The following is a 19,612-nucleotide window of genomic DNA, read 5'->3' as shown; positions in this document are numbered from 1 at the left end:
GTGGAGGCGAAGTAAGACATGACAATCGAACCCACTACTCTTTCCAGTTCTGAATCATTTTCCTTTGGCACAGAGAAAATCTATCTGCAGTTACGGTGCACTTAGCTCCACTTTGATCAGCAACCCTACAATACATCATTATTTACGGAAAGAAATACACATATCTTAAACAAACAAACTAAATTTTATGGCTTCCAAGTTGTTAAATAAACTCCTGCTTTCACACCTGTTGCACCCAGCAGTCTAGAGGACGATGCTACGACTGTGACGCTTAAGTAAATGTTACCTGGTTGGGGTCTACGTTGTAGCCATGTTTGGTTCCCAGGGTCCGCCCCATAGCCAGGTTGATCACGTAGCCAACAATGGCGAGCGAGAAAGCCGTGCCGATCATATCCTTCCACTTGCTCACCAGAGGGAGCACTGGGGCTGGGAAACTGCATCGGAGGAACAGAGGAGAAAAGTAATCAGTACTCAGAGGTGTGGAGAAGGACCCAATAGTGTAGGATTTTGGCTAATCTATACAGGGGTCACTTCATCCATCTCTTAAGTACAGCCATCTCTGGGAGAAACACAATAGCTGTTTAACAGCGCACAGCAACAGAAGTGAAGAATGGCACATCTCACAAAAGCTGTGGGGGAATTAAAGTGGGTGAATTCCAACTGGGATTTGCAGGATGCTGGGGTTCTTGCAATAAAAGACTGGAAGATCTTGAATGACCACAGAGTGATAATTTGTAATAGCAGCAGGGCTAGCTGACTTCTCAGACTGGTGTCTGGAGAGGGCCCAGGCTTCTCTGAGCACTTATAAAACACCAACAATACTCCAGGAAAAGGATTTTTCCCCAGGCTTAGATTGCATGGTGAAAGGCATGGCATATGAACCAGTATGAAACAAATCAGCAGCTCAGAGCAGGAAATGTCTCTCCGCTGCTTTCCCTAAATTAGTCCATTAGGCCACCATGTCATTACAGTGATGAAGCTGTGCAAACACAAGACTGCAGTGCACAGTGCTTGCTGTAATTACAAATCACCATTCCTGTGCTGGCATAATAAACAAGGATATAGCTGTGTCTAGGAAGTAACTTAAAAAGCACCTGGAAACTTGTGGGCTCCTATACATGTGCTGGGAAGCTGCTGTGACGCACTGTGATTACAGTGCATCGGAGCATGCTCTGTTAATCGAGTTGGCTGAAGCATGGTAATTACTGCACTCCAGCAGACTTCAGCATCACGGGTATCAGCATCCCTGCACTAAAAAATGGCAGTGGGATGCTTTAAACAAGCTGGTTTGATGAGCTTTAGTTCAAAGCACCCCACTGTCATTTTTCAGCACGGGGACAATGATACACGTGACCCTCCGGACGCTTTTAAATAATTCAAGTCTCCCTCCTGCCTCCCAGATCCCATCTATAATGCTCTGCAAGTCTTCAAATAACATGGGTACAAGGATTCTTTGCAGAGCTGTGCAATGCCACAGGATTCCCACCATATGGGAAAACCCAAAACGTCAGGTTGGCAATGCTAGAGAGCTTTTGCTGGTGGCCCCGCTCCTTGGCTGGCGCTCGCGGGAGCGGGGGCCACGGGTGCTTCTGCCTGTCTCGCTGCCTGTCGCCTAAACAGGGAGCATGGCCTGACGTGGAGTGCACTCTTTGGTGAGTGAGATTGCGCGCCCCACCCCGGTCAGCACGATCAGCTCCAGGGGACCTGCCCTGGGTCACTGACTGGTGTCAGGGTGGGGACCATGCCTCCCCTGACTGAAGAGGCACCAGCTGCCCATGCCATGGGGGATCCCTGGAGGAGGGCACTAGGGTTAAGAGTTAACCAGGGGAAAAGTAGCAAAGTCGATGGGGAGTGGCAGACAGGGGGAAACAAGTGGTAATGAAACACTGTCCCCCTTTCTGCATTCCCCATTGTGGGGGTCATTGTCCTTCACAGTCTGTCACTTTGGGACATGGGCATCTGTATCACAGATTGTAGAAAGGGAGCCCCAGCAGGAGCAGCACTGGTCCAGAGGGAAGGAGCCCTTTGCGAGTTCACATACTCACCCCATGCTAATCTTCCCAACAACTGGCATGTGGTATTTCTCAGGCATTCCCAAGCAGCCAGAGATTGCAGTGGCTACTATAACCTATAATGACAGAGAGAAAAGGAGAGAAGTAAATGGAAGGAGCAGGATCCATGACCAGCACTATCCTCACCTAGCATTTCAGGTTGGCTGTACCAGTGCTTACTGCAGTAGAGAACAAGATGCTTGGGGTCAAAGCCCATCCTTTCCTAAGTAGGAGAAAAGTCTCCTCTCTTCCATGTGGGTTGTGTCCTTTTATGCTAGGACTGAGTTTGCCTGGACAGCTTCCCCTCTTCTGAGGCACTCAGGATATAACATCCTGCCTTACTAGGTATCAGTATATGGGGGCACTAGAATCCAGCCTCTTTCGCTGCTTGCCTTGAAGATGCACCTTCCTGAGTAGGCTGGCAGGAGCTAAGGGGGTGATTTCCTTTCCTGGGAACAAAGGATGAATGAAATTGGGCATCACTTACTATGATGATCTCCATTGGGATAGGCACCCGGATCTTCTTCATGTACTTGAGGTTCAGCTCTTTCACAATAATTAGGAGCACAGCGCTGACCAAGGCATAGACCAAGGAGGCCACATTGGTCTTGGGGAGGTTCTTGCAAATATCGATAAAAGTCTAGAGGGGAGAGAGGAGAGACCTGTCACTGAGGCACAGAGAGGGGCCAGGGACCAGGCAGAGAACACCCTGCCAGATGCACCAATGTCCATAAAGAGCAGGCACCAAAGTGCCCAGTAGTAGAAGCATCAGCAGAAGGTGCAAGACATCCCAGGGACAGAATAAGCTGCCTGATGAGAAGGTTTTATGGTCCCTAACTAATTAGAGATAGGTGCCTACCCCGGCACAGGAGGATTCATATTCCTTGTGAAATGGTCAACCCTCTTAAGTCTACAGTAACCTGTAATTCGGAACTGTCAGCCAAGGGCTAAGTATGAATTATGTTTTTCAGCAGTGCATCCATAGCCCAAGTCCCCCTTGGTACAAGTGGAGGGAGCTAGGAGCAACACAGTCAGGTACGCACTCAGCCCTCTGCTCCTATCACCATTCAGTAGTGGTTTGCATAGAATTGGCAGCATGCTTAGTGCTGGGTCAAGACGCAGCGAGAAGCTTCACGCCCCAGAGAGATGACTTACGTAGACAATAGCGAGGGGCCCGGTGTAAGATGGGACCTTCAAGCCGAAGACGTACTTGAGCACGGAGATGAGGATCTGGAGCCCTGCTGCGGTCATGAAGCCCCTGATGAAAGATTCTGAGAGGTAGATGGCTACAAAGCCAAACTGCACAAAGCCCAGGCAAATCTAAGGATGGACAGACAGACAGGTCACTTTGAGGAGCCACTGGAAACAATCCATCCCCAAAGAGCATCTTTCAGCTTGTTCATGGAGAGATTATTCATGTACCAGACTGGCTCTTCCAGTGTAGAGCACCTGGTTAGTGCTGTGTCATGGGTATAGCCTGGACACAGAGCAGGTGTAACTGGCCCATGGAGACTCAGCCCAGAAAGGAACAAAGAGCCCACGTGGAGGCTTCTCTCTGACCTCCACCCTCCTCCTGGGATAGGAAAGAACAAGGGGGTGCCTGGAATGCTGCTCTGTGCAATCCCTGGTTGTGACTTTGGTGCTTGGGCTTTTGTGTAGCTCTCTGATTACTCAAACATACAAGTAGCTCTGCATAAAGGATCAGGGAAGTTTTGTGCCGCTATGGACAACCCCATCCCCTGATCCTGGATCTGCACTGAGAATGGCTCAGCCAGTCACGCTCTGAATATGGGCAGGGGAAAACCGGCATGGTCACCATCTCACCATGGTCCTTAGCACACCCCTGGCCTCCTATGGCTTCCCCTTGGGCATTGCCACAAGTTTAATTCACTCCCACCATGTGCATTCCCATGCACAATGTCCTTGCAGTGAAAATAGACCAGCAGTTGTGAGCTGCAAACCATGACTAAAGAATGGAGACCTCAGCATCTTTCTTTTCTGTTCAGAAAAATTTATGTAGGCTGGATTTTTCTATCCAGGTCCCTACACTGGGGCCCATGACTGCAGAAACAGAGGTCCAGCAGGTTTGAAGTGCTGCCCAGGACCACAGGCAGGTCAGGACCGTGGGACCTTTCCAAATGCTGTTTCCAGGTACCCCCAACGCAGAAACAGCCCCAGTTCCTGCCCATGCTGCCTCTGTCATCCCCAGATGACAAGCACTTGTCCTGCAGGAACAGTCAGTGTCTAACCTCACAGGGGTGCTAGGCTAGACCCAAACAGGGAATAGATTCAAGGCAAAGGCATTCTTACTTGTATTATGGCCGTCAGACAAGCTAATGTGGCTGAGATCTCCAGTCTGGCTGCCTCCATGGCAGTGTTGTTGACATGTATCTCATTGGTGGTATGGTTAAAGTACTGGAAGTCAGACTCAGGAGCCAGCTCATGGCAGACATTCCCAACGATAATGCTGATGACTGCAAAGGTCCCTTCAGGTCAAAATGATAGCATCAGTGACTGACTTTTAGGCAGATCATCCCATTCCATAATGTGTCTTAGACGGTCCACCAGGAATCACCCACCCTGCAGTGCTGTCATCTCTATGTGGGGAAATGGCAGCAGTTTATCAGGGCACCATGATACAATATGGCAAGCACCAGGAATCGGGTATGTTTCCTAATGCCCCAGGGAGCAGACCTGATAAATAACACTGTCCCTGGGGACCTGGCAGAGCCAGAGGAACTGCCCTTGACAAACAAATGGACTTGGGGTGCATTCAGATCCAGAACTGGAAAAGGGGAACTTACCTGGGACCATTTGGTGGATGCCACCAAGGATGAAGTATGTTATCAAGGGGAAGAAGGAGGAGTAGAGCCCATTGACAGGAGGGAGACTGGCCAGTAGTGCAAAGGCCATGCCTGAAAAATACAAGTGACATTGACTTCAGATCAGATAGCTAAAGTAAATCTTCTGTGTTCCCTGGGGATGGTCCTGCTAGGACAGAGCAGTAGGCCAGTCAAGTCCAGTAGCTTGTCTCTGACCGTGACTAGGTGCTGCAGGAGAAGAAGCCAGAACGTCCATCAGAGACTGTAATGGAGTATGCTGATACATACTCCAGGCAGCTGGATCTACAGTCCTGAATACAGAGGCAGGACCCACGCCAACTCATCCTGTTAGTGGGACTTAGAAACCTCCACCAAGCTGCTGAGTCAGTCCTGCCAAGGCACTGTGGCAAGTGCAGTTTACTAACTCTCTCCAGATATGGGAGAAGGATGTGATCCTCTGGGGACCCATGAGGAGAGGAAGAAAGGTCCTACAGGGAAACGAGGAAGAGCCAGAAGTGAGGGGAAAGAAAGCTTAGCCTGCTGCTAAACTGACATTTTTTTACTTCCAATAATGCCAAGCCTAAGGGATGAAATCAATCATGTAAGGACTTGATCAGAGCAAGGCCCTTGAATGGTTAGATGCTATGGTATACTGCAGCTTGATAAGAAGCTGTAGTACCTTCTCATCACTGCTTGTGGGGAAAGCTGCTACACCGTGCCCAAATGACAGAGAAAGGGAACATCTTCTCACCTTGTGGCACTTGAATTGTCCCTGCGCTGAGCCCGCCGAGAACATCGGGCAAAATGTAGTCCTTGATTTTGTATTTGGGGAGCCAGACAAGTATGGGGAACAGACTGTAGAGGATGATTTTGCATCTGGATGATGAACATCTAGAGGAGAAAGAGACATGAATTCAGAAAGAGGAGCTACCCAGGATGCAGTTCTCCTCTGTTGATAACCATGGTCCTGGGTCTTTTAGGCAGGCTTAATGTGCCACTCATCTGATGCAGTAGTGTTTTACACCCTGGTTTTGATGTTGACACAAGGAGCACGGCAAAGATGCACAGACCCTTTGGGCTTAGCTGTAATGCTGTTGTTAACCATGCAGAAGAGAGAGAGAACCAGAAGCATTTATCCAAACCAGCCTCAAACTCTGGAGGAAAGGCAGTTGGATCAAGATTGGTCCTAGGTCAGTTTTTAAAACATTTGTTCAATTCTACTTCAACTAGCGGTACGGAGGGAGACGTTTTTCAGGGAGCATGGAATGAGCATGACACATGTTGGAAAAGGAAAGTGGATTACTGGGATTAGTGTCTAAGCCTCGGTATATGGTTAGATTGTCTTCTTGCCTTCCAGAGAGTGCCTCCCATGGCACTCTGCAGCACCTGTCCACTCAAAATACCAGTGCTCAGCTAGCTAACAATTTCCAGGTCGTGATGCCCAGCTATTGCACTCCTGTGTGAGGCTGAGGGCTATGGTCTGGGGGCAGAACCGTATGTGAGTTCAGAGAGAGCTCAAGTAGCTTGAAGCCCCCTTTTTCTTTGCCTGTATTCTGGGACCTTCCAGGATCCTGTCCAGCCCCCTCTATTAGAGCATACATAAGGCTGGCCTACAATATGGCCGGGGAAGTACGGAATAGCCATTTTGGCCATGTGCTCCGCCACTGTCTGGATCCACTCTGGTGACTATGAGAGACCCCCAGATACAGCGGATATTCCTGCAAGGACATCTCAGACAATTTTAAGGCTCCTTTATACTGTCAAAGCTGGAAAACTCTGCCTTCATGTAACTAAGAATCAAAGTCCTGGCTCCCTTCTAGCACCCGACTGGGTGAAGGTCAGGGAGGGCTGACCCAAACAGAAAATTGAGAACCAGCAGAAACGTTCATCCAAAATCCAAACAAAAATGAAGCTAAAGTTTCATGGATACTCAGCAGCAAATAAAGCCACCACGTTTCTGTGGCCAGAGAAAGTTTCCTCCTTATTACCACATGGCAGATTTGCTTATCTCTCTGATAACCTTCCCTTTTTGTCTTTTGCAATATTTGTTCTCTTGTAGGGAGGGGAATTGGAGCTGAAGCACCATTTCCAAGACAGTAATTTCCAGGATCATTCTTTTCTGGAAAACGTCAATATTTATTTCACAATCAGACAACTAACTAAAGGAATGTTGCCTACAAAGTCTGTAAAAAATAGTACACATAGGCTTACTTATGTCATCTATAGCATTTTCTGATTCCTAAAGAGGAGCAAAAAAGCTAGTTTTCTTGTTACTACTCATGCAGGTTGTTTAATCTTGCATCTGTTTCAGCTCATGCAATAGAACCAGCTATTATGTCTCACTTTGCAATACTACTTGATGTTTCTTTATCCATCAAGAATCTGAGGATTCTGGGGAAGATTTCCAAAGGTATAAATGGTAGTTAAGCTACTGGTTTCTCCTGACTTTTGGCTGGAATTGTTTGCCTAACCACTCTTTATGCCTTCAAAAACTCTCCCTCCTCATAATCGCTTTCTGGTCAGTCTCCTCTTTAGGTGCCCAGTCCCAGCCCAAGGCTGCAGTACCTGGATTGTAAAAGCCAAAGAATAGCAGTGCTCAAAATCTGGCCCATAGGGCTGTGTCATCTGGCCCCTGGAGCTCGCCACGGGTCCAGAAATTTGGCAGCATGAATTATCATAGCTTTCATATGCTAGATGATACAGTCCCACAAGCTAGATCAGGCCAGCGCACACAGTCACTCTGTGGCCATACATAGCCACCTGCATGCTAACCCCACGCGACCCCATGCTGGAACTAGCTCACATACTGACCCCAGCCCCAAGCCACTCATCCAGTCCACAAAGCCAGAATGTTGAGCACCACTGCCACAGGAGAATATTTATTGCCTTAAAATATCTGTTTTTTGGCAAATTTGTTTATTTCCCACGAAACATATCGATCATAAGAAAAGCCTACATGCTGATCCATACTTGACCTGATAGCATACTCCAGAGAGTGTCTATAGCTTTTAACATTACCTGAAAAGGTTTTTCAATTTTTCTCCCAGTGGGTAACTTCTGCTTTTCTTCTCAAACTCCTCATCAAAGACCCCAACAGAATAGGCAGGACGGTCGATGACATAGCGTGGCCTAGTTTGGTTCATCCTCGTGTCATTTAAATCCTTCCAAGGTTAAAAAACAAACACGCAGAAACTGGAGTTAGCAGTGGTGGCCAGGCCACCAAGTTAGGTTCTAGCCAGCAGGAGGAAATGGGACTTGTTATATCCTTTTTAATCCCAGCGTTGAGGAACTCCTCCTGACTGAATATTCCCTCCCTTAAATACCTCCCTTCTCCTGCATAGGCATGCTTCTAGAGGAGTAGCTTGTTTCTGGGATGGGTCGTCACGTCTCAGGCTAAGTGGGTTTTTGTCATCTGTTCCCTAACGATGCTAATAACTGTGTCAGTATAACCTAGGAGTGTGTACTAGAAGTTCTGGGTTCTAATCCTCACTCTGCCAGTGACTTGCTGTTCAGCTATGGGCAAGTCACCTGACTTTTTCCAAGACTCCTTTTCACCAGGTTGGGTGGGGCTAGCCGTGCTTCACAGGCTGTACATCTGTGGGCCACGTGCAGTGGCAGATATTACATGCTTACACCTACGTGTCCATTTACATTCAGGATCCTTAATGTTTTGCACTGGGAATTAGGCTTACTGCTTGTCCTTGATCATTGCCATGGACTGATTTCTTACGAGAGCTGGGAAGATTCTTGTCCCACACAGACATGTAGCAGTGGCTGACCTAATTGAATGATAATGATGCCAAAATGACCTGTTTGACCAGTTCTGTTGGGTGCTGAGGTGTCACAAGGGGAAGTTAATAGATACCACAAGGCTCAGACTTTATTATAAACAGTACCATCAGAGGAAAGGGGAGACCCATTATGAGTGGATGAGTTAGGGATGGAAGGAGGAAGTGGACAGGTATGAAACAAAAATTAAGAAAGGTATTTTTGTCTGGTATTTATTTAAGTATGTCATTGTCCAGTCCACAAATAAAGGAGGTGATGGGAAAGAAGCTGCTATTTTAGGGAGCATATATTATCGTGAAATGAATCACAGATAGCTGAAAGCTCATTGTGTGTGTTGGATATTTTGGGCAAATCCTTCCCTGGAGTGAACAGACACTGTTTCCAGTCACTTGAGAGGAGCCACACAGATTTTTCCCTGGACCATTGTTTCAAGACATGAAGCACAATTGGTCCTGACTTTGGCAGGGAAAATTCTTTTCCTTCGAACTTTGAGCTTTACATAATCGTAATCCACACTCAGGCAGGTGGCAGTTTTCATCTAGATCCCATTTTATCAGACGTTTTATAGGAAACCTAATATAAGGGTCTGGATTTGACTCACCCTGTGGCAGGCAAATTAATAATGGTTTTTCTGTTGCTAAACATCACTGCCTGGATTTTGGCTTGGAGCTATTTCACCAAAATTCTGGGATTGATGCATGGGATTTTCTCCTGTTAAACATTCTGGTCCCTTTTCATCCCTGGTATAACACTGTTCAGGTCATTGGATGAGTTTGGACTTCTTTAATCTCCATGTGTTTTCTGCATCAGCTTTCTTTCTGGGGGGCAATCTCTTTTGAGCCTGTCTTGTGAATGGTGAGATCAGACCCCTTGTCTGACTGCGGGCTGTAGGTCTGTGCCAGTAATCTGGTCACACATGCCAAGAGAGGGTTATCTCTGCCTGGGCATGTACCAAGACAAGTAGACACCATGTGACATTTCAGGGAGGAAAGAGGCTAGTGATGTGGGCAGAGTGTAAATGGCATACCCTGACTCCTGTGACAAGTACAAGGAATCGTCGGTGATGGGACTTTGTCAGCACTAGAAAGAATTTGCTAGCAGCACTTCATGGAGAAACCTTTCTGGTGCAGACAGTCAATACTGGCAAGAAGAAGCTTTTACCTGGATAGGTCCTATTGGATCCCCAAATGAAAGAAGCTATACTAGCATCATGACTGTTTGCTGGTATAAAAATGTCATTTAAATCATCCCCTGCTGTATGGGCAGAAGTTTTTAGTGCAGAGCTGGTCTGGACCATGTTTTTGCCTGGTTCAAAAGATGCCACCTCCACAACACAGCACCTCCTAGCAGCACTCCAGGGCATTGTCTCAGGACTGGCTCAGACAAAAAGAAAGTGTTTTCCTTTGAGATGTCTCCAAGCCCAGTCCCAAGAGTGCATGAGATCCTGGCCCAAGGTGGCGCAGCTGCAGGCTACCGGATTGCATCTATCAGTGCCTTGCTTGCACAAGCATCTGTTGTTTTAGGGCGCTTATACACGTGGCGGAGTTTTAGTCCTCAGGGTTGCATTCTGTGCCCCCTGAATTGAAACGATGAGTTTTATTTTTTCTGTCACTGTATATATGTCATTGTCATGGTGGCCGCAGGCGCCTGCTGAAGGCAGAAGCAGCGAGGGCCCCCATCCTTTTTCTTTTCTTTTTTTTTTTGTCAGAGCCTGCCCACCTCTCCCGTGGCTGGGGGGTCATTAATCTGTGCCATTAATCTGTCAGCTTGCCTTCCAGCCACAGGAGAGGCAGACAGGCTACGCTGAAAAAAAGGATTGGGGCCCCACACCACTTGTGCCTTCAGCAGGTTCCTGCGCCCAGCAGGATGCCTGGGGCTGCCTGGGAATGGGCTGGCTTGCCCCTGGGGCAGCACAGGGGGATGGCAGGAGGGTGGCAGGGTGCGCTGGGAGTGGGAGAAGGTGGCAAGGACGACACATGAGGTGCTGGAAACCCAGGCAGGCTCTAGGGAAATTAAGCAGTGCAATCTAAACTACATTGGGATGTTGTTTAGTTTGCAACGATGCAAACTCGTTTAAAACCCCCAAAACATGTGTACATGTAATGTGTGACAGCATTAAGCCACACAGAACAAAATTTTTGTCACATGTACATCGTGAAATCATTACATGTACAAACACCCTTAGCCTCCAAAGCTGTGCCTTCCCCAGGCTTTATCCAAAGACAATGGGTCATTTTTATAATAGCAGACCTGAGGATGCAGGTGCCACTGGTGAGCCTTGGTTACACTGCAGCTGCCAGATACCCCTGTTTTCTTCGCAGCACTTTCTTCCAGGAAGCAGGCTAAGGGCATGTGGGGATTTTGCGGTTGTTTCATTAATTTCCCTGACCTATTTGGCCCTACCCATGCTGCCTGTCATGAGCCAAGAGTCTCCTTCATGGAGTGTGTATTGAATGTGGTCTGGTCCTATCGCCACTTGCTCCTGAAGCATTTTCAGTTCTAATAGAAGTATGGGTAAATGGGGATTGGGGCCTGCACATCCATTTCTGTGTGCAGATGCTCTCTCTAATGGACCAAACAGTGGTGACACTGGCAGAGTCATGAGTGAAAATATCATGCCAAAGGCATTACAAACCTATACCCTAGCCCTGAGGGGGCCTGAGCTCTCATAACTCCTGGTTTTCACCTTTCAGGCACTGCATACCTCAGGGATAGGGCCATGTACCTGCCAGCCAAAATCTTGGCCTCGCTGAAATCAAGGGGAATTTTACCACTGAGTTCGTCAAACTTGGGATTCATCTGCAAATGTTTGCCTACAAGAGTAATTTTGCTTCTAATGTAGCTGCCTCCAGGTTGGAGCCTGGGAGAGTTTATGTGCTTCAATCTAGCACAAGAACCCAGGGCAGGAAGTAGAGCATGATGCATACGGCTGAAACTGCCTAGGGAATATAGGTCAGCAAAATAATTACACTGAAGGAAACTTGGCCAGGGCACAAATATTTGCTAGCAGCCCAACTATTGCAACAAGTGCCACAAGAGCATTAATGATCACACTTGGCACTGAGACTTTGGTTTCACCCCTCACTCCAAGCCACAGCTCTTCTGACAGCATGTGCTCCCAGTACCAAGCCCTGCTGTGAGCTAACTCAGTCAGATGAGCAAGGCTTTCCACACAACTCGGGCCATCCTCGGCAGGTCACCCATCTTAGCGTGGACCGCGCCTGGCTCAGGTGATAGGACAAGGTGTCAGGCAACAGCAGTAAGAGCTCCTCCCTGAGGGCATCATTGCTTATTCACGGCAGTGCTGGCCAGAGGTCAGCACTCCGGCTGGCATAAGCTCTGTTGTTTTTTCCTGTTAAGATTGAAATCTGGCTCAGGATCACCCTAAACACCGTCCATGCTTGCCCCAGGCCTTGGTCTTAGGCAGGACTCTCAGTTTCTTTTTGGCTTATTCCAAACTCTTTTTTTACTCCCCTCAGGACTGACTTCAGAAACTTCCACCCCCCGCCTCCAGCCTTGCTCCAGATTCTCGTTGCAGTCTGAGTCTGCTGCAGAGTGCCCCGACCCACAGATCTGCTCCGGCTTTCCAGCCCTGTCTTACCCACCCAGGGTCCCTCTGAAGTCTCAGGGCCCCCCCCCACCTCGCCCATAGTTTCTCCTGGATAGTACTTTCTGGCTTCACCGAGATTCTCAGTTACCCCAGCTGGGGCTTGCTTCAGCTCCCCAGTCCCCTGCTGATCCCTCTAAAACACAAGTGGAGCCAAAGGACTCTAGTCTCAATGGTCCTGGCTTGAGTTTCAGGCACGTGAGACTCTAACCCTCTCCTAGCTTCATTTCTCAATCCTGTTGCTCACCAAGTAACATGCCTGCCCTCAGAGGGACTGCCTTAGTTAGTTATATCACAGCCCTTTAATGAAGTTCTTCCTGCTGAGCGAAAGTGCTGGCAAACAGGAGAAATAATAAACAAGGCAAGTATAAGGGAGAAAATATCCGTAGGATTAAACTCCATCTTAAACAAACAGGCTGATGATGTCAGCATCTTGGACGGAGTCAAGTTCTTGAGTTGGCTTATCAATGGCCTTGCCCTAGATCAAACAGCGGGTTAAACCTTTGAGATTTCAGAGCTAAAGAGCGGCAGCCATGTGACCGCACGGTGAACAAAAGGTGAAGCCAGCTGTCCTGGAGCTGCTGGAAAAAGATGGGGCGAACTGGGCATGTGGTTTAGTGCTAGAATAAATCATGATGCCAAGCAGAGGCAGTGCAGCCAGTCCGTGGGAACCGTAGCAGAAAGGTTGGAGAAAACCGTAGTGCTGCCACACACTACTTTGTTTACTTGCGGCCAGCTTCCATATATGCAGGCGCTCAAATAAGGGACTGGATTTTCAGGATTGAAAATCAGGTAGGGGAGTGGGGCTGAGCCTTTCTGACCCAGTCATCCCTGCGTCTGTGGGAGCTGATGTGCGCTGAGAAATAAGGCCTCGGCCTTAAGTGATGAGCAACCTGACAATAAATTGGCCCTAGACTTTGAAAAACAAAGGAGCGCTCCGAATCCTTAAACCATGACGTAGAACTATGAGCAAACAAAGGTCTGAGGCAAAACTATTCTGCTCCAAGGATACGGAAAAGGTGAGATAAAGTATCCCATAAGGTCATACAAACAGAGTATCAGCTGAGTGCCCAGGCAGCTCCCCAGGGGCTGCTTTGTGCCCTGCCAAATTCAAGACCTCCCACGTGTGCCAAGCATCAAGTTTTTTCTTGGCGCGCATATTGCTGACACAATTGCTGGGTTTTTATCGCTGGTGATAGCCGTGTCAGGGAAGAGGAAAGTCACATTGAGTTTCACTCAGTGCTGATAGGACTGAACAGCAGGAAAACACCTTCTCGTGCTGGTGAGTCTAGGCAAGGGGGATGCTTCACAGCAGGGAGCATAAATCCATACTTGGGGAAGTCAATTTTATTTGCAGATTGTCTGATCATATTGTGTTTATCACAAAGGTCCAAATTCACCCCACCCCAAGAAAGATCTATGCCTCCAGGGGAGCTCCCGATGGGGTGAAGTGAAGTTGTTTTAAGGAAAAATGCCAATCATTTACCTTTGTCTTTTAACACATGATTATCTCCCGTCTTTTTTTCTCTTTCACATTTTCTCCTTGAATTCTTATGTCAGACTAAGGTCAAGCTCTGGTCCCTTCCCAGCTCTAGATTAATCTTGTATACCCACCTCTGCCTCCACTTCCTGAGGCAGTGTGACAACAAGCAGTGGCACTTACGACACCCCTGTGCACATCCTAAGCCGAGCAGAGGTGTTAAGGGTGTGACTGCAATGCCCAAGCCCGGTCTATTGCTCCTGTTCCTCTGAACTGGCAATGCCAACGTTTTCTGTCTCCCTGAAGGAGTAACCACAAGCTCTGCAGCTGCAGCAGTTCGCTGAGATCTACTCCCTCCCGTGGTCCAGTAGGAGCCTCATGAGGCAATGATATCAGCACAGCTGGAAGGGAGGGGGCATGCGTGTGGATGAGTCTTAATGCTAACTCTGGCAGAGCCAGCATTGCTGTGCACATGCCTTGGAAGCCCCAAGAGCAGGCAAGGAGCTAATCCCTCTCTTCAGATGAGCCCCTGGTGATGCGTCCTCACCTGTGGGACTCTGGAGTGGCCAGCGTGACTGTGGAAAGACTTTATATAACACCCAGCCTGCTTAAATCACTTTGGGTTACTTGCCACTTCCCTTTCGTATTGTGGAAATGAGGTGGCAGAGAGACGGGTTTGGGGAAGGATGAGGTAGAAGTCACAGGCCCCAGGTCAGTGGAGGGTTCCTTGCAGTGGTTCAACAGATAAGGCTTAGGTCTGGATCCTCAGCTGGAGTAAATTTGTGCCGCCCCACTGAAGCCAATTGGATGGTGTAGATTCACAGAGCTGAGGGACTGGTGCTTAGCTCCTATTGCCGCTCCCCTTGTTGTGAATTCTTTCCTGCCAATTAAAGCCCACCTTAGCCCTCCTACACCGTGCCCTCATCCTTCACCTCCGTTGTGTTTCTTGTAGCATTGGACTGGGGAAGGTCTCTGCTTTACATGGTTGCAAAAGAATGCTCCATAATTCATTCCCCCACGCTGTGGAATACTGACCTAACTCACTCCATCCACCTGCCTCATATTTCTTGCTGTGTTATTTGTGTGCTAGTACCATCTAGAGGACTTGGGCAGGATCAGGGCCTCTTTATGTTGGGCATGTTACACACACAACCTCACCAGCACAGTTAAGGTAGCCACCCCAGATCAGGTGTAGTTACAACAGTGTAGAAATACTCAGACTACTACATCTCATTCTGGACCTTATTTCACAAGAAAAATAAGCTATATGGGTGTAAAGGACCTAAGAATGGGTCTGTGGTATGGTTCTACCAGCTATAATTATGTCAGGAAAAAATCATCCCCTTTACTAATAAATTTAGGCTTAAAAAAAAGAAAGAAAGAAAACCAGACAGTACGGAGAACATGTACGGAGAACACTTTGAGTTATCTCTATGGAGTGCAAGGTAGCATCCTGCATGAGGCTGAATTTGGTTCCTCATTCCCAGGGTTTTTGGTTGTAGCTGTGTTGGTCTAAGGACATACGCAGGCAAGGAACCTTGCCTTCCTTATTCCCAGTTTCTTATTCCTGGTTCCTGATTCCTTTTTTCAAAGTTAGTCTTTACGTAATTAGAGATTGTTAGTAATGAATTAGACATGCTCAAGACTTTGAATTTCATTATTGGGGTGACCTTTACCCCATAATCCCAACCTAATCTCAGGTCCTTATTTAGGGCTATGTACTTGATACATGATACCATTTTACAGTTCTATTAGTAAATTTACATTTTTAACAGAATTCTAACTTTTTCTCATGTCTAATTTATTACTAACAACCTCTAATTATGTAAAGGTTAGCTTTGAAAAAGGAACCATGAACTGGGAATAAGGAACTGGGAATTGAGAATAAGGAAATAGGATTAAGGAACCAACTTCAGCCTCATGCACCCTGCAGAGATACCCAGCAGTAGCTCTGTCTGTGGTTGCTCCGGCACTGGAAGCCATGTAACTGCCTTAATGTAGAGCTGCCATGGGCAAATGAGCTGTGCTGACTAGCAGGGTATATATTAGCCCAGCCGCAGCAATGCATGAATGTGGCTAAAGTGCTTCCAGTGCCAGTGCCGGTGTCAGTACATACAGAGCTAGTGTGGGCTACTTCTACAGGGCACTGTCTTACTCTGTCTAGATGTACCTTGGGTTCAGCAGCCAGCCCTTCCACAGCTACCAGACTGTATGCTTCAGAAACATGGCCGTAGGAGTACTACTGTAAGAGTGACTTGAAAAATCCAGATAACATGGCTATGAAGAGAGTGGATGGATTTGCTGCAAAATACCTTACCCTAAGTGGAGATTTTTCTTCAGAAAACAGCAAAGCCCACCAGGGAACTTAGCTCTTGACATTGATTGATTGATTTTATGTGGCAGGTGCTCAAATACTGTGGTGAAGAAGGTAGGGCAGGGTGGCACTTCCGGGACTAATTGAGTCAGAGAGACATGAACTTACATAGGTTGAAACCTAATAAAGCCATGAGACGGATGGATGGATGGATGGATGGAGAGAGGAGTATGTGGCAGTGCGCAGGTAGACAGCTTGAGCTAGGCAATCAGGCTGCAAAAGAAGGGGAGGGGTTCCCTACACCCTTGAGCCCCATGTCACCCCCCTGTAACTCATACTTTCACAAATCTGAGCCCCAGCCTCTCCAGCCCAAACTGAAGAGCCCCATCCCTGTGCTTGTCCCAGCAGCCAGGCTTTGAATCAGTGTTTTATTTTGGTGCAGATTAAATAGTTGGCAGCATTAATAGGTGATTTCCAGAAGGCAGATGGCCCTTTCTAATAAGACCCAAGCAGGCACCAGGCAGCAGCTCGGGTGTTGCACTCTCACTGGCTGCTGGGCCAGTGCCAATGTTTGATGTACCACTTCACAGGAGTTTCTAACCGAACGAGCTCTGCGCTTGGTAACCGTACCGAGACAGGCGGCAGGCCGGCTGCCTGCAGGGGAACCCAAAGCATTTGGTACAGAGGGAGGCTATTAGGTAAAATGCTCGTACTCCAAGGCCCAAAGTCTGGCCTCACTCACCTGGGTGTAAACCCAGACTATCCCTGTTGCACTCTGCGGATTTATGATGGATTGACACTTGTGCAAATGAGACAAGAATTTGGCCCAGTCTTTCTTAGATTTGTGTAAATAACTTGCTCTCAGCCCCACCCCTGCATCTAGTCCCAGTTTCATCGGGGGCGTGGCGGGGGAGAAGTGCTGGCATAGTGCAAGGGAAGTGGAGGTGGGGAGAAGAAGGCAGCGAGCCTCCTGTTGGGCAAGCAGGAGCAGGAATGGTGAGGGGAGGGTGGGGGAACCAATCCTTGCAGGAACCCTGTGGAAGACAAAATGATCCTGGCCGGCTGACTCCACTGCAGAGCTCCAGTTCGGAGAGCAAGAGGAGTTAAAGTCAGTCGTCAGTGCAGGGAAAAGGTGCTGCTGTGCGGGCCTGGAGACTGGTGGTCCCTGCTTATCAGCCTCGTTGCCACACACTGCCTCACCTGCATGCCTCAGCCCTGCTGGGCCCATCTCAGGAAAGGGGAGGGGAGCTCAGTGTCCTGTTTCCAGATCTCTGCCGGGACTGAAGGCAAGGGAACCTGTGTCAGGGAGATGCTTGTCCAGCAAGAAGCGGGCTGGCAAGCCTACAAATTCCTTCTCATTAGCCCACTAAAATGAGGAGACCCCCAGCACCAGCCTGGCTTGGATCCCAATGGAGAGCCAAGACCACTGAGGGCAGTCAGTGCTGCACCTGGGATAAGGCTCACGGCCCCTTGGCAAGCAGAGTTTAAACACTGTAAGGACTTCAACAGCATCAGCATTTGGCCCTGGGAAAGCTGTCTGTCCTGCTCCCCATCCCTTCACCATTGTCATAGATGCAGTGTCTGCAGCCCGTGGGGAAAAGGGCTGAAAATGGACTTAGTAAAGTGTAAAATGGGCCTGCCCAGCACCCAGAGCAGCTACGTGTACCTGTAGCACTGATCTCGCTGCTGCCCTTTGGAGAGCACATGGGCAATGGAAAGTCTGAGGAATTAGCAAGTTTGCAGACTGCAGCATTCCTGCACCGCCTGAGAAAGCTCTTATCCAGGCTGCCTGCTGAGAGCTCTCCAAGGCACACGCTCCCTACCCTGATGCCAGAGAAGGAAAAACACCTTGTGGGTCAGACAGCTTGTCCTCCCCAAAAGGCAGGGGCAGAGGAGAGCATTTCCCCAGCCCTAAGCATATGAACCCAGGCAGAGATTCCCCTCGGCATCCTTCCCCTCCCAGCCCAGTCCTGCCCACTTAGCTCTTGAAAGCATTTTTTGCCAAGCACCCAATAGCAGACGGGGCCACCTCAAGCACTAAGTCAGGCAAAGAGCAAGCCCCAGTGCTTCCCCCCTGTGTACCCAGCAGCTGCACTTAGGGTTTAGCTGGGTTCATAGGTACCTTCCCCATGACTTTGTCTTGCTGACCATGGTCCGTGAAGATGTAAGCACCTTTTTGGGACAGTGCAGGGCAGGGCTGTTCTCTGGGGTCACTTTGCTTAGGGCTCTGTCCAGCGTAGGTCTCCCAGGCGCAAGCAGCACAAATGAGATGGCTTGCACACTCTCCTCCAGGCTGACAAGCCTGGAAGCACCTTTTGATTTTCAGCCTAAGTTTTCTTCTTCGGACTCCCCCCACAAACCCCTGTGGGTTTCATCCTAAAGAATTCCTGCCTCTCTTTGATGAGTTAGACGGGACTATGTTTTTATATCCCCCGCATACACGTGCACAAATATATAGATATGCTCCTTTCACACATCACTTAGCCATACTATGCAGCCTCCATACCTCTGATTTATGTGGTAAACTCCTTGGTGCGGGGACCTGTCCTCAAAGCCCCCTATGCAAGGGGAAGCCTGGATGATCATGTCGGACCAGGACCAATGGGTCTGTCATGGCTCTTAACTTTCCCTTCCCAGGCCAACACCCCCTGATCTCAGTGGGAATGTGCCTGAGTAAGAACAGCAGGCTTTATTCCAATAATAATGAATTCCCATTATTTGGCTTCTGCAACCTTTCCCCATAAATCAAGCCCCTTGATCATTGTTGTGGCTAATTCCTCAGCAAATCTGCTCTTGTAAATCCCCTCTGCGAAAAAATAAAAAACAGCAACAACAACAACAACAAAAAAATTAAAAAAGCCCCACACCAGTTCTCCAGCTCCTGAAACTCACACCCAGGGGCTGTGCAACCAGAGTGCAAATCCCCCACGCCCACCGAACAAAGAGCCCGATTGTTGGAAGCAGGGTTTACCTTCACCTTGCTGGAGAGAAGAAAGGGCTGATTCTGCTAGGTGAGCTGCAAATGTGTCAAGAAACCCAATGCAGAGAGTTGCTTCTGAGGAGGTGTGCAGAGACTGTGCTCAAATAAGCCAGTGAGTCATTTATAAATCACCTCAGTCAAGGGGACTGAGGGCTGTGCTTGGCGTCTGATTGGCTTGTTGGGAAGTAAGTACACCCAAGCTAAGCTCAGGAGATAGCAGGTGGAGATAAGGAAAGATCTGAAGAGGGACAGCTCTCTTTTTTGTCCCCCTCCACACCCCCCTTCCAGAATTAGGCTGTTTGATCCCATTTACAATTCCCTTGATACACCCAGGCCCTCCAAGACAATAGGTCATATTCAGTGTCATCCAGGGTCCCCCACTGTTTGGACCTTCATTGAGGGAGAAGATGCTTTTGTTGACCTGGGCTACAGTTTCCTGGCGCACTGGCCGGTGTCTCCAGCCTGTCTTTGTGTTCAGGCTGACTCTCAGCCACAGAAAAGGACAATGGAGTGCATTGTGCCAATTCCTGGACTCCCAGAGGTTGGGCTTTGAAGATGGGATTGGCAGA

General features: G+C 48.5%; 1 protein-coding gene across 2 annotated transcripts in view; it reads right to left on the bottom strand.

Moving 5' to 3' along the window:
- The window catches only part of SLC26A9 (solute carrier family 26 member 9), a 38,367-nt gene extending 19,236 nt beyond the window's left edge, over window positions 1-19,131 (bottom strand). Inside the window, exons 1-9 of one of the 2 annotated variants that reach the window (XM_019546542.1) lie at window positions 19,035-19,131; window positions 7,892-8,034; window positions 5,625-5,764; window positions 4,856-4,966; window positions 4,362-4,537; window positions 3,207-3,371; window positions 2,539-2,691; window positions 2,046-2,128; window positions 287-434 (exon numbers count right to left, since the gene is read on the bottom strand). In XM_019546542.1, the coding sequence (XP_019402087.1) occupies window positions 287-434; window positions 2,046-2,128; window positions 2,539-2,691; window positions 3,207-3,371; window positions 4,362-4,537; window positions 4,856-4,966; window positions 5,625-5,764; window positions 7,892-8,016 (1,101 nt within the window). In that variant the 5' untranslated portion in view covers window positions 8,017-8,034; window positions 19,035-19,131. The remainder of the gene's footprint in view (window positions 1-286; window positions 435-2,045; window positions 2,129-2,538; window positions 2,692-3,206; window positions 3,372-4,361; window positions 4,538-4,855; window positions 4,967-5,624; window positions 5,765-7,891; window positions 8,035-19,034) is intronic. The other variant, XM_019546543.1, reaches the window with a different exon arrangement.
- Window positions 19,132-19,612: the final 481 nt, after the last annotated feature.

The sequence above is a fragment of the Crocodylus porosus genome, unplaced genomic scaffold (assembly GCF_001723895.1).
Source record: "Crocodylus porosus isolate Cpor-Errol unplaced genomic scaffold, CroPor_comp1, whole genome shotgun sequence".
In the NCBI taxonomy this organism is placed as follows: domain Eukaryota; kingdom Metazoa; phylum Chordata; order Crocodylia; family Crocodylidae; genus Crocodylus; species Crocodylus porosus.
This window is presented reverse-complemented; position numbering and strand designations above follow the sequence as displayed.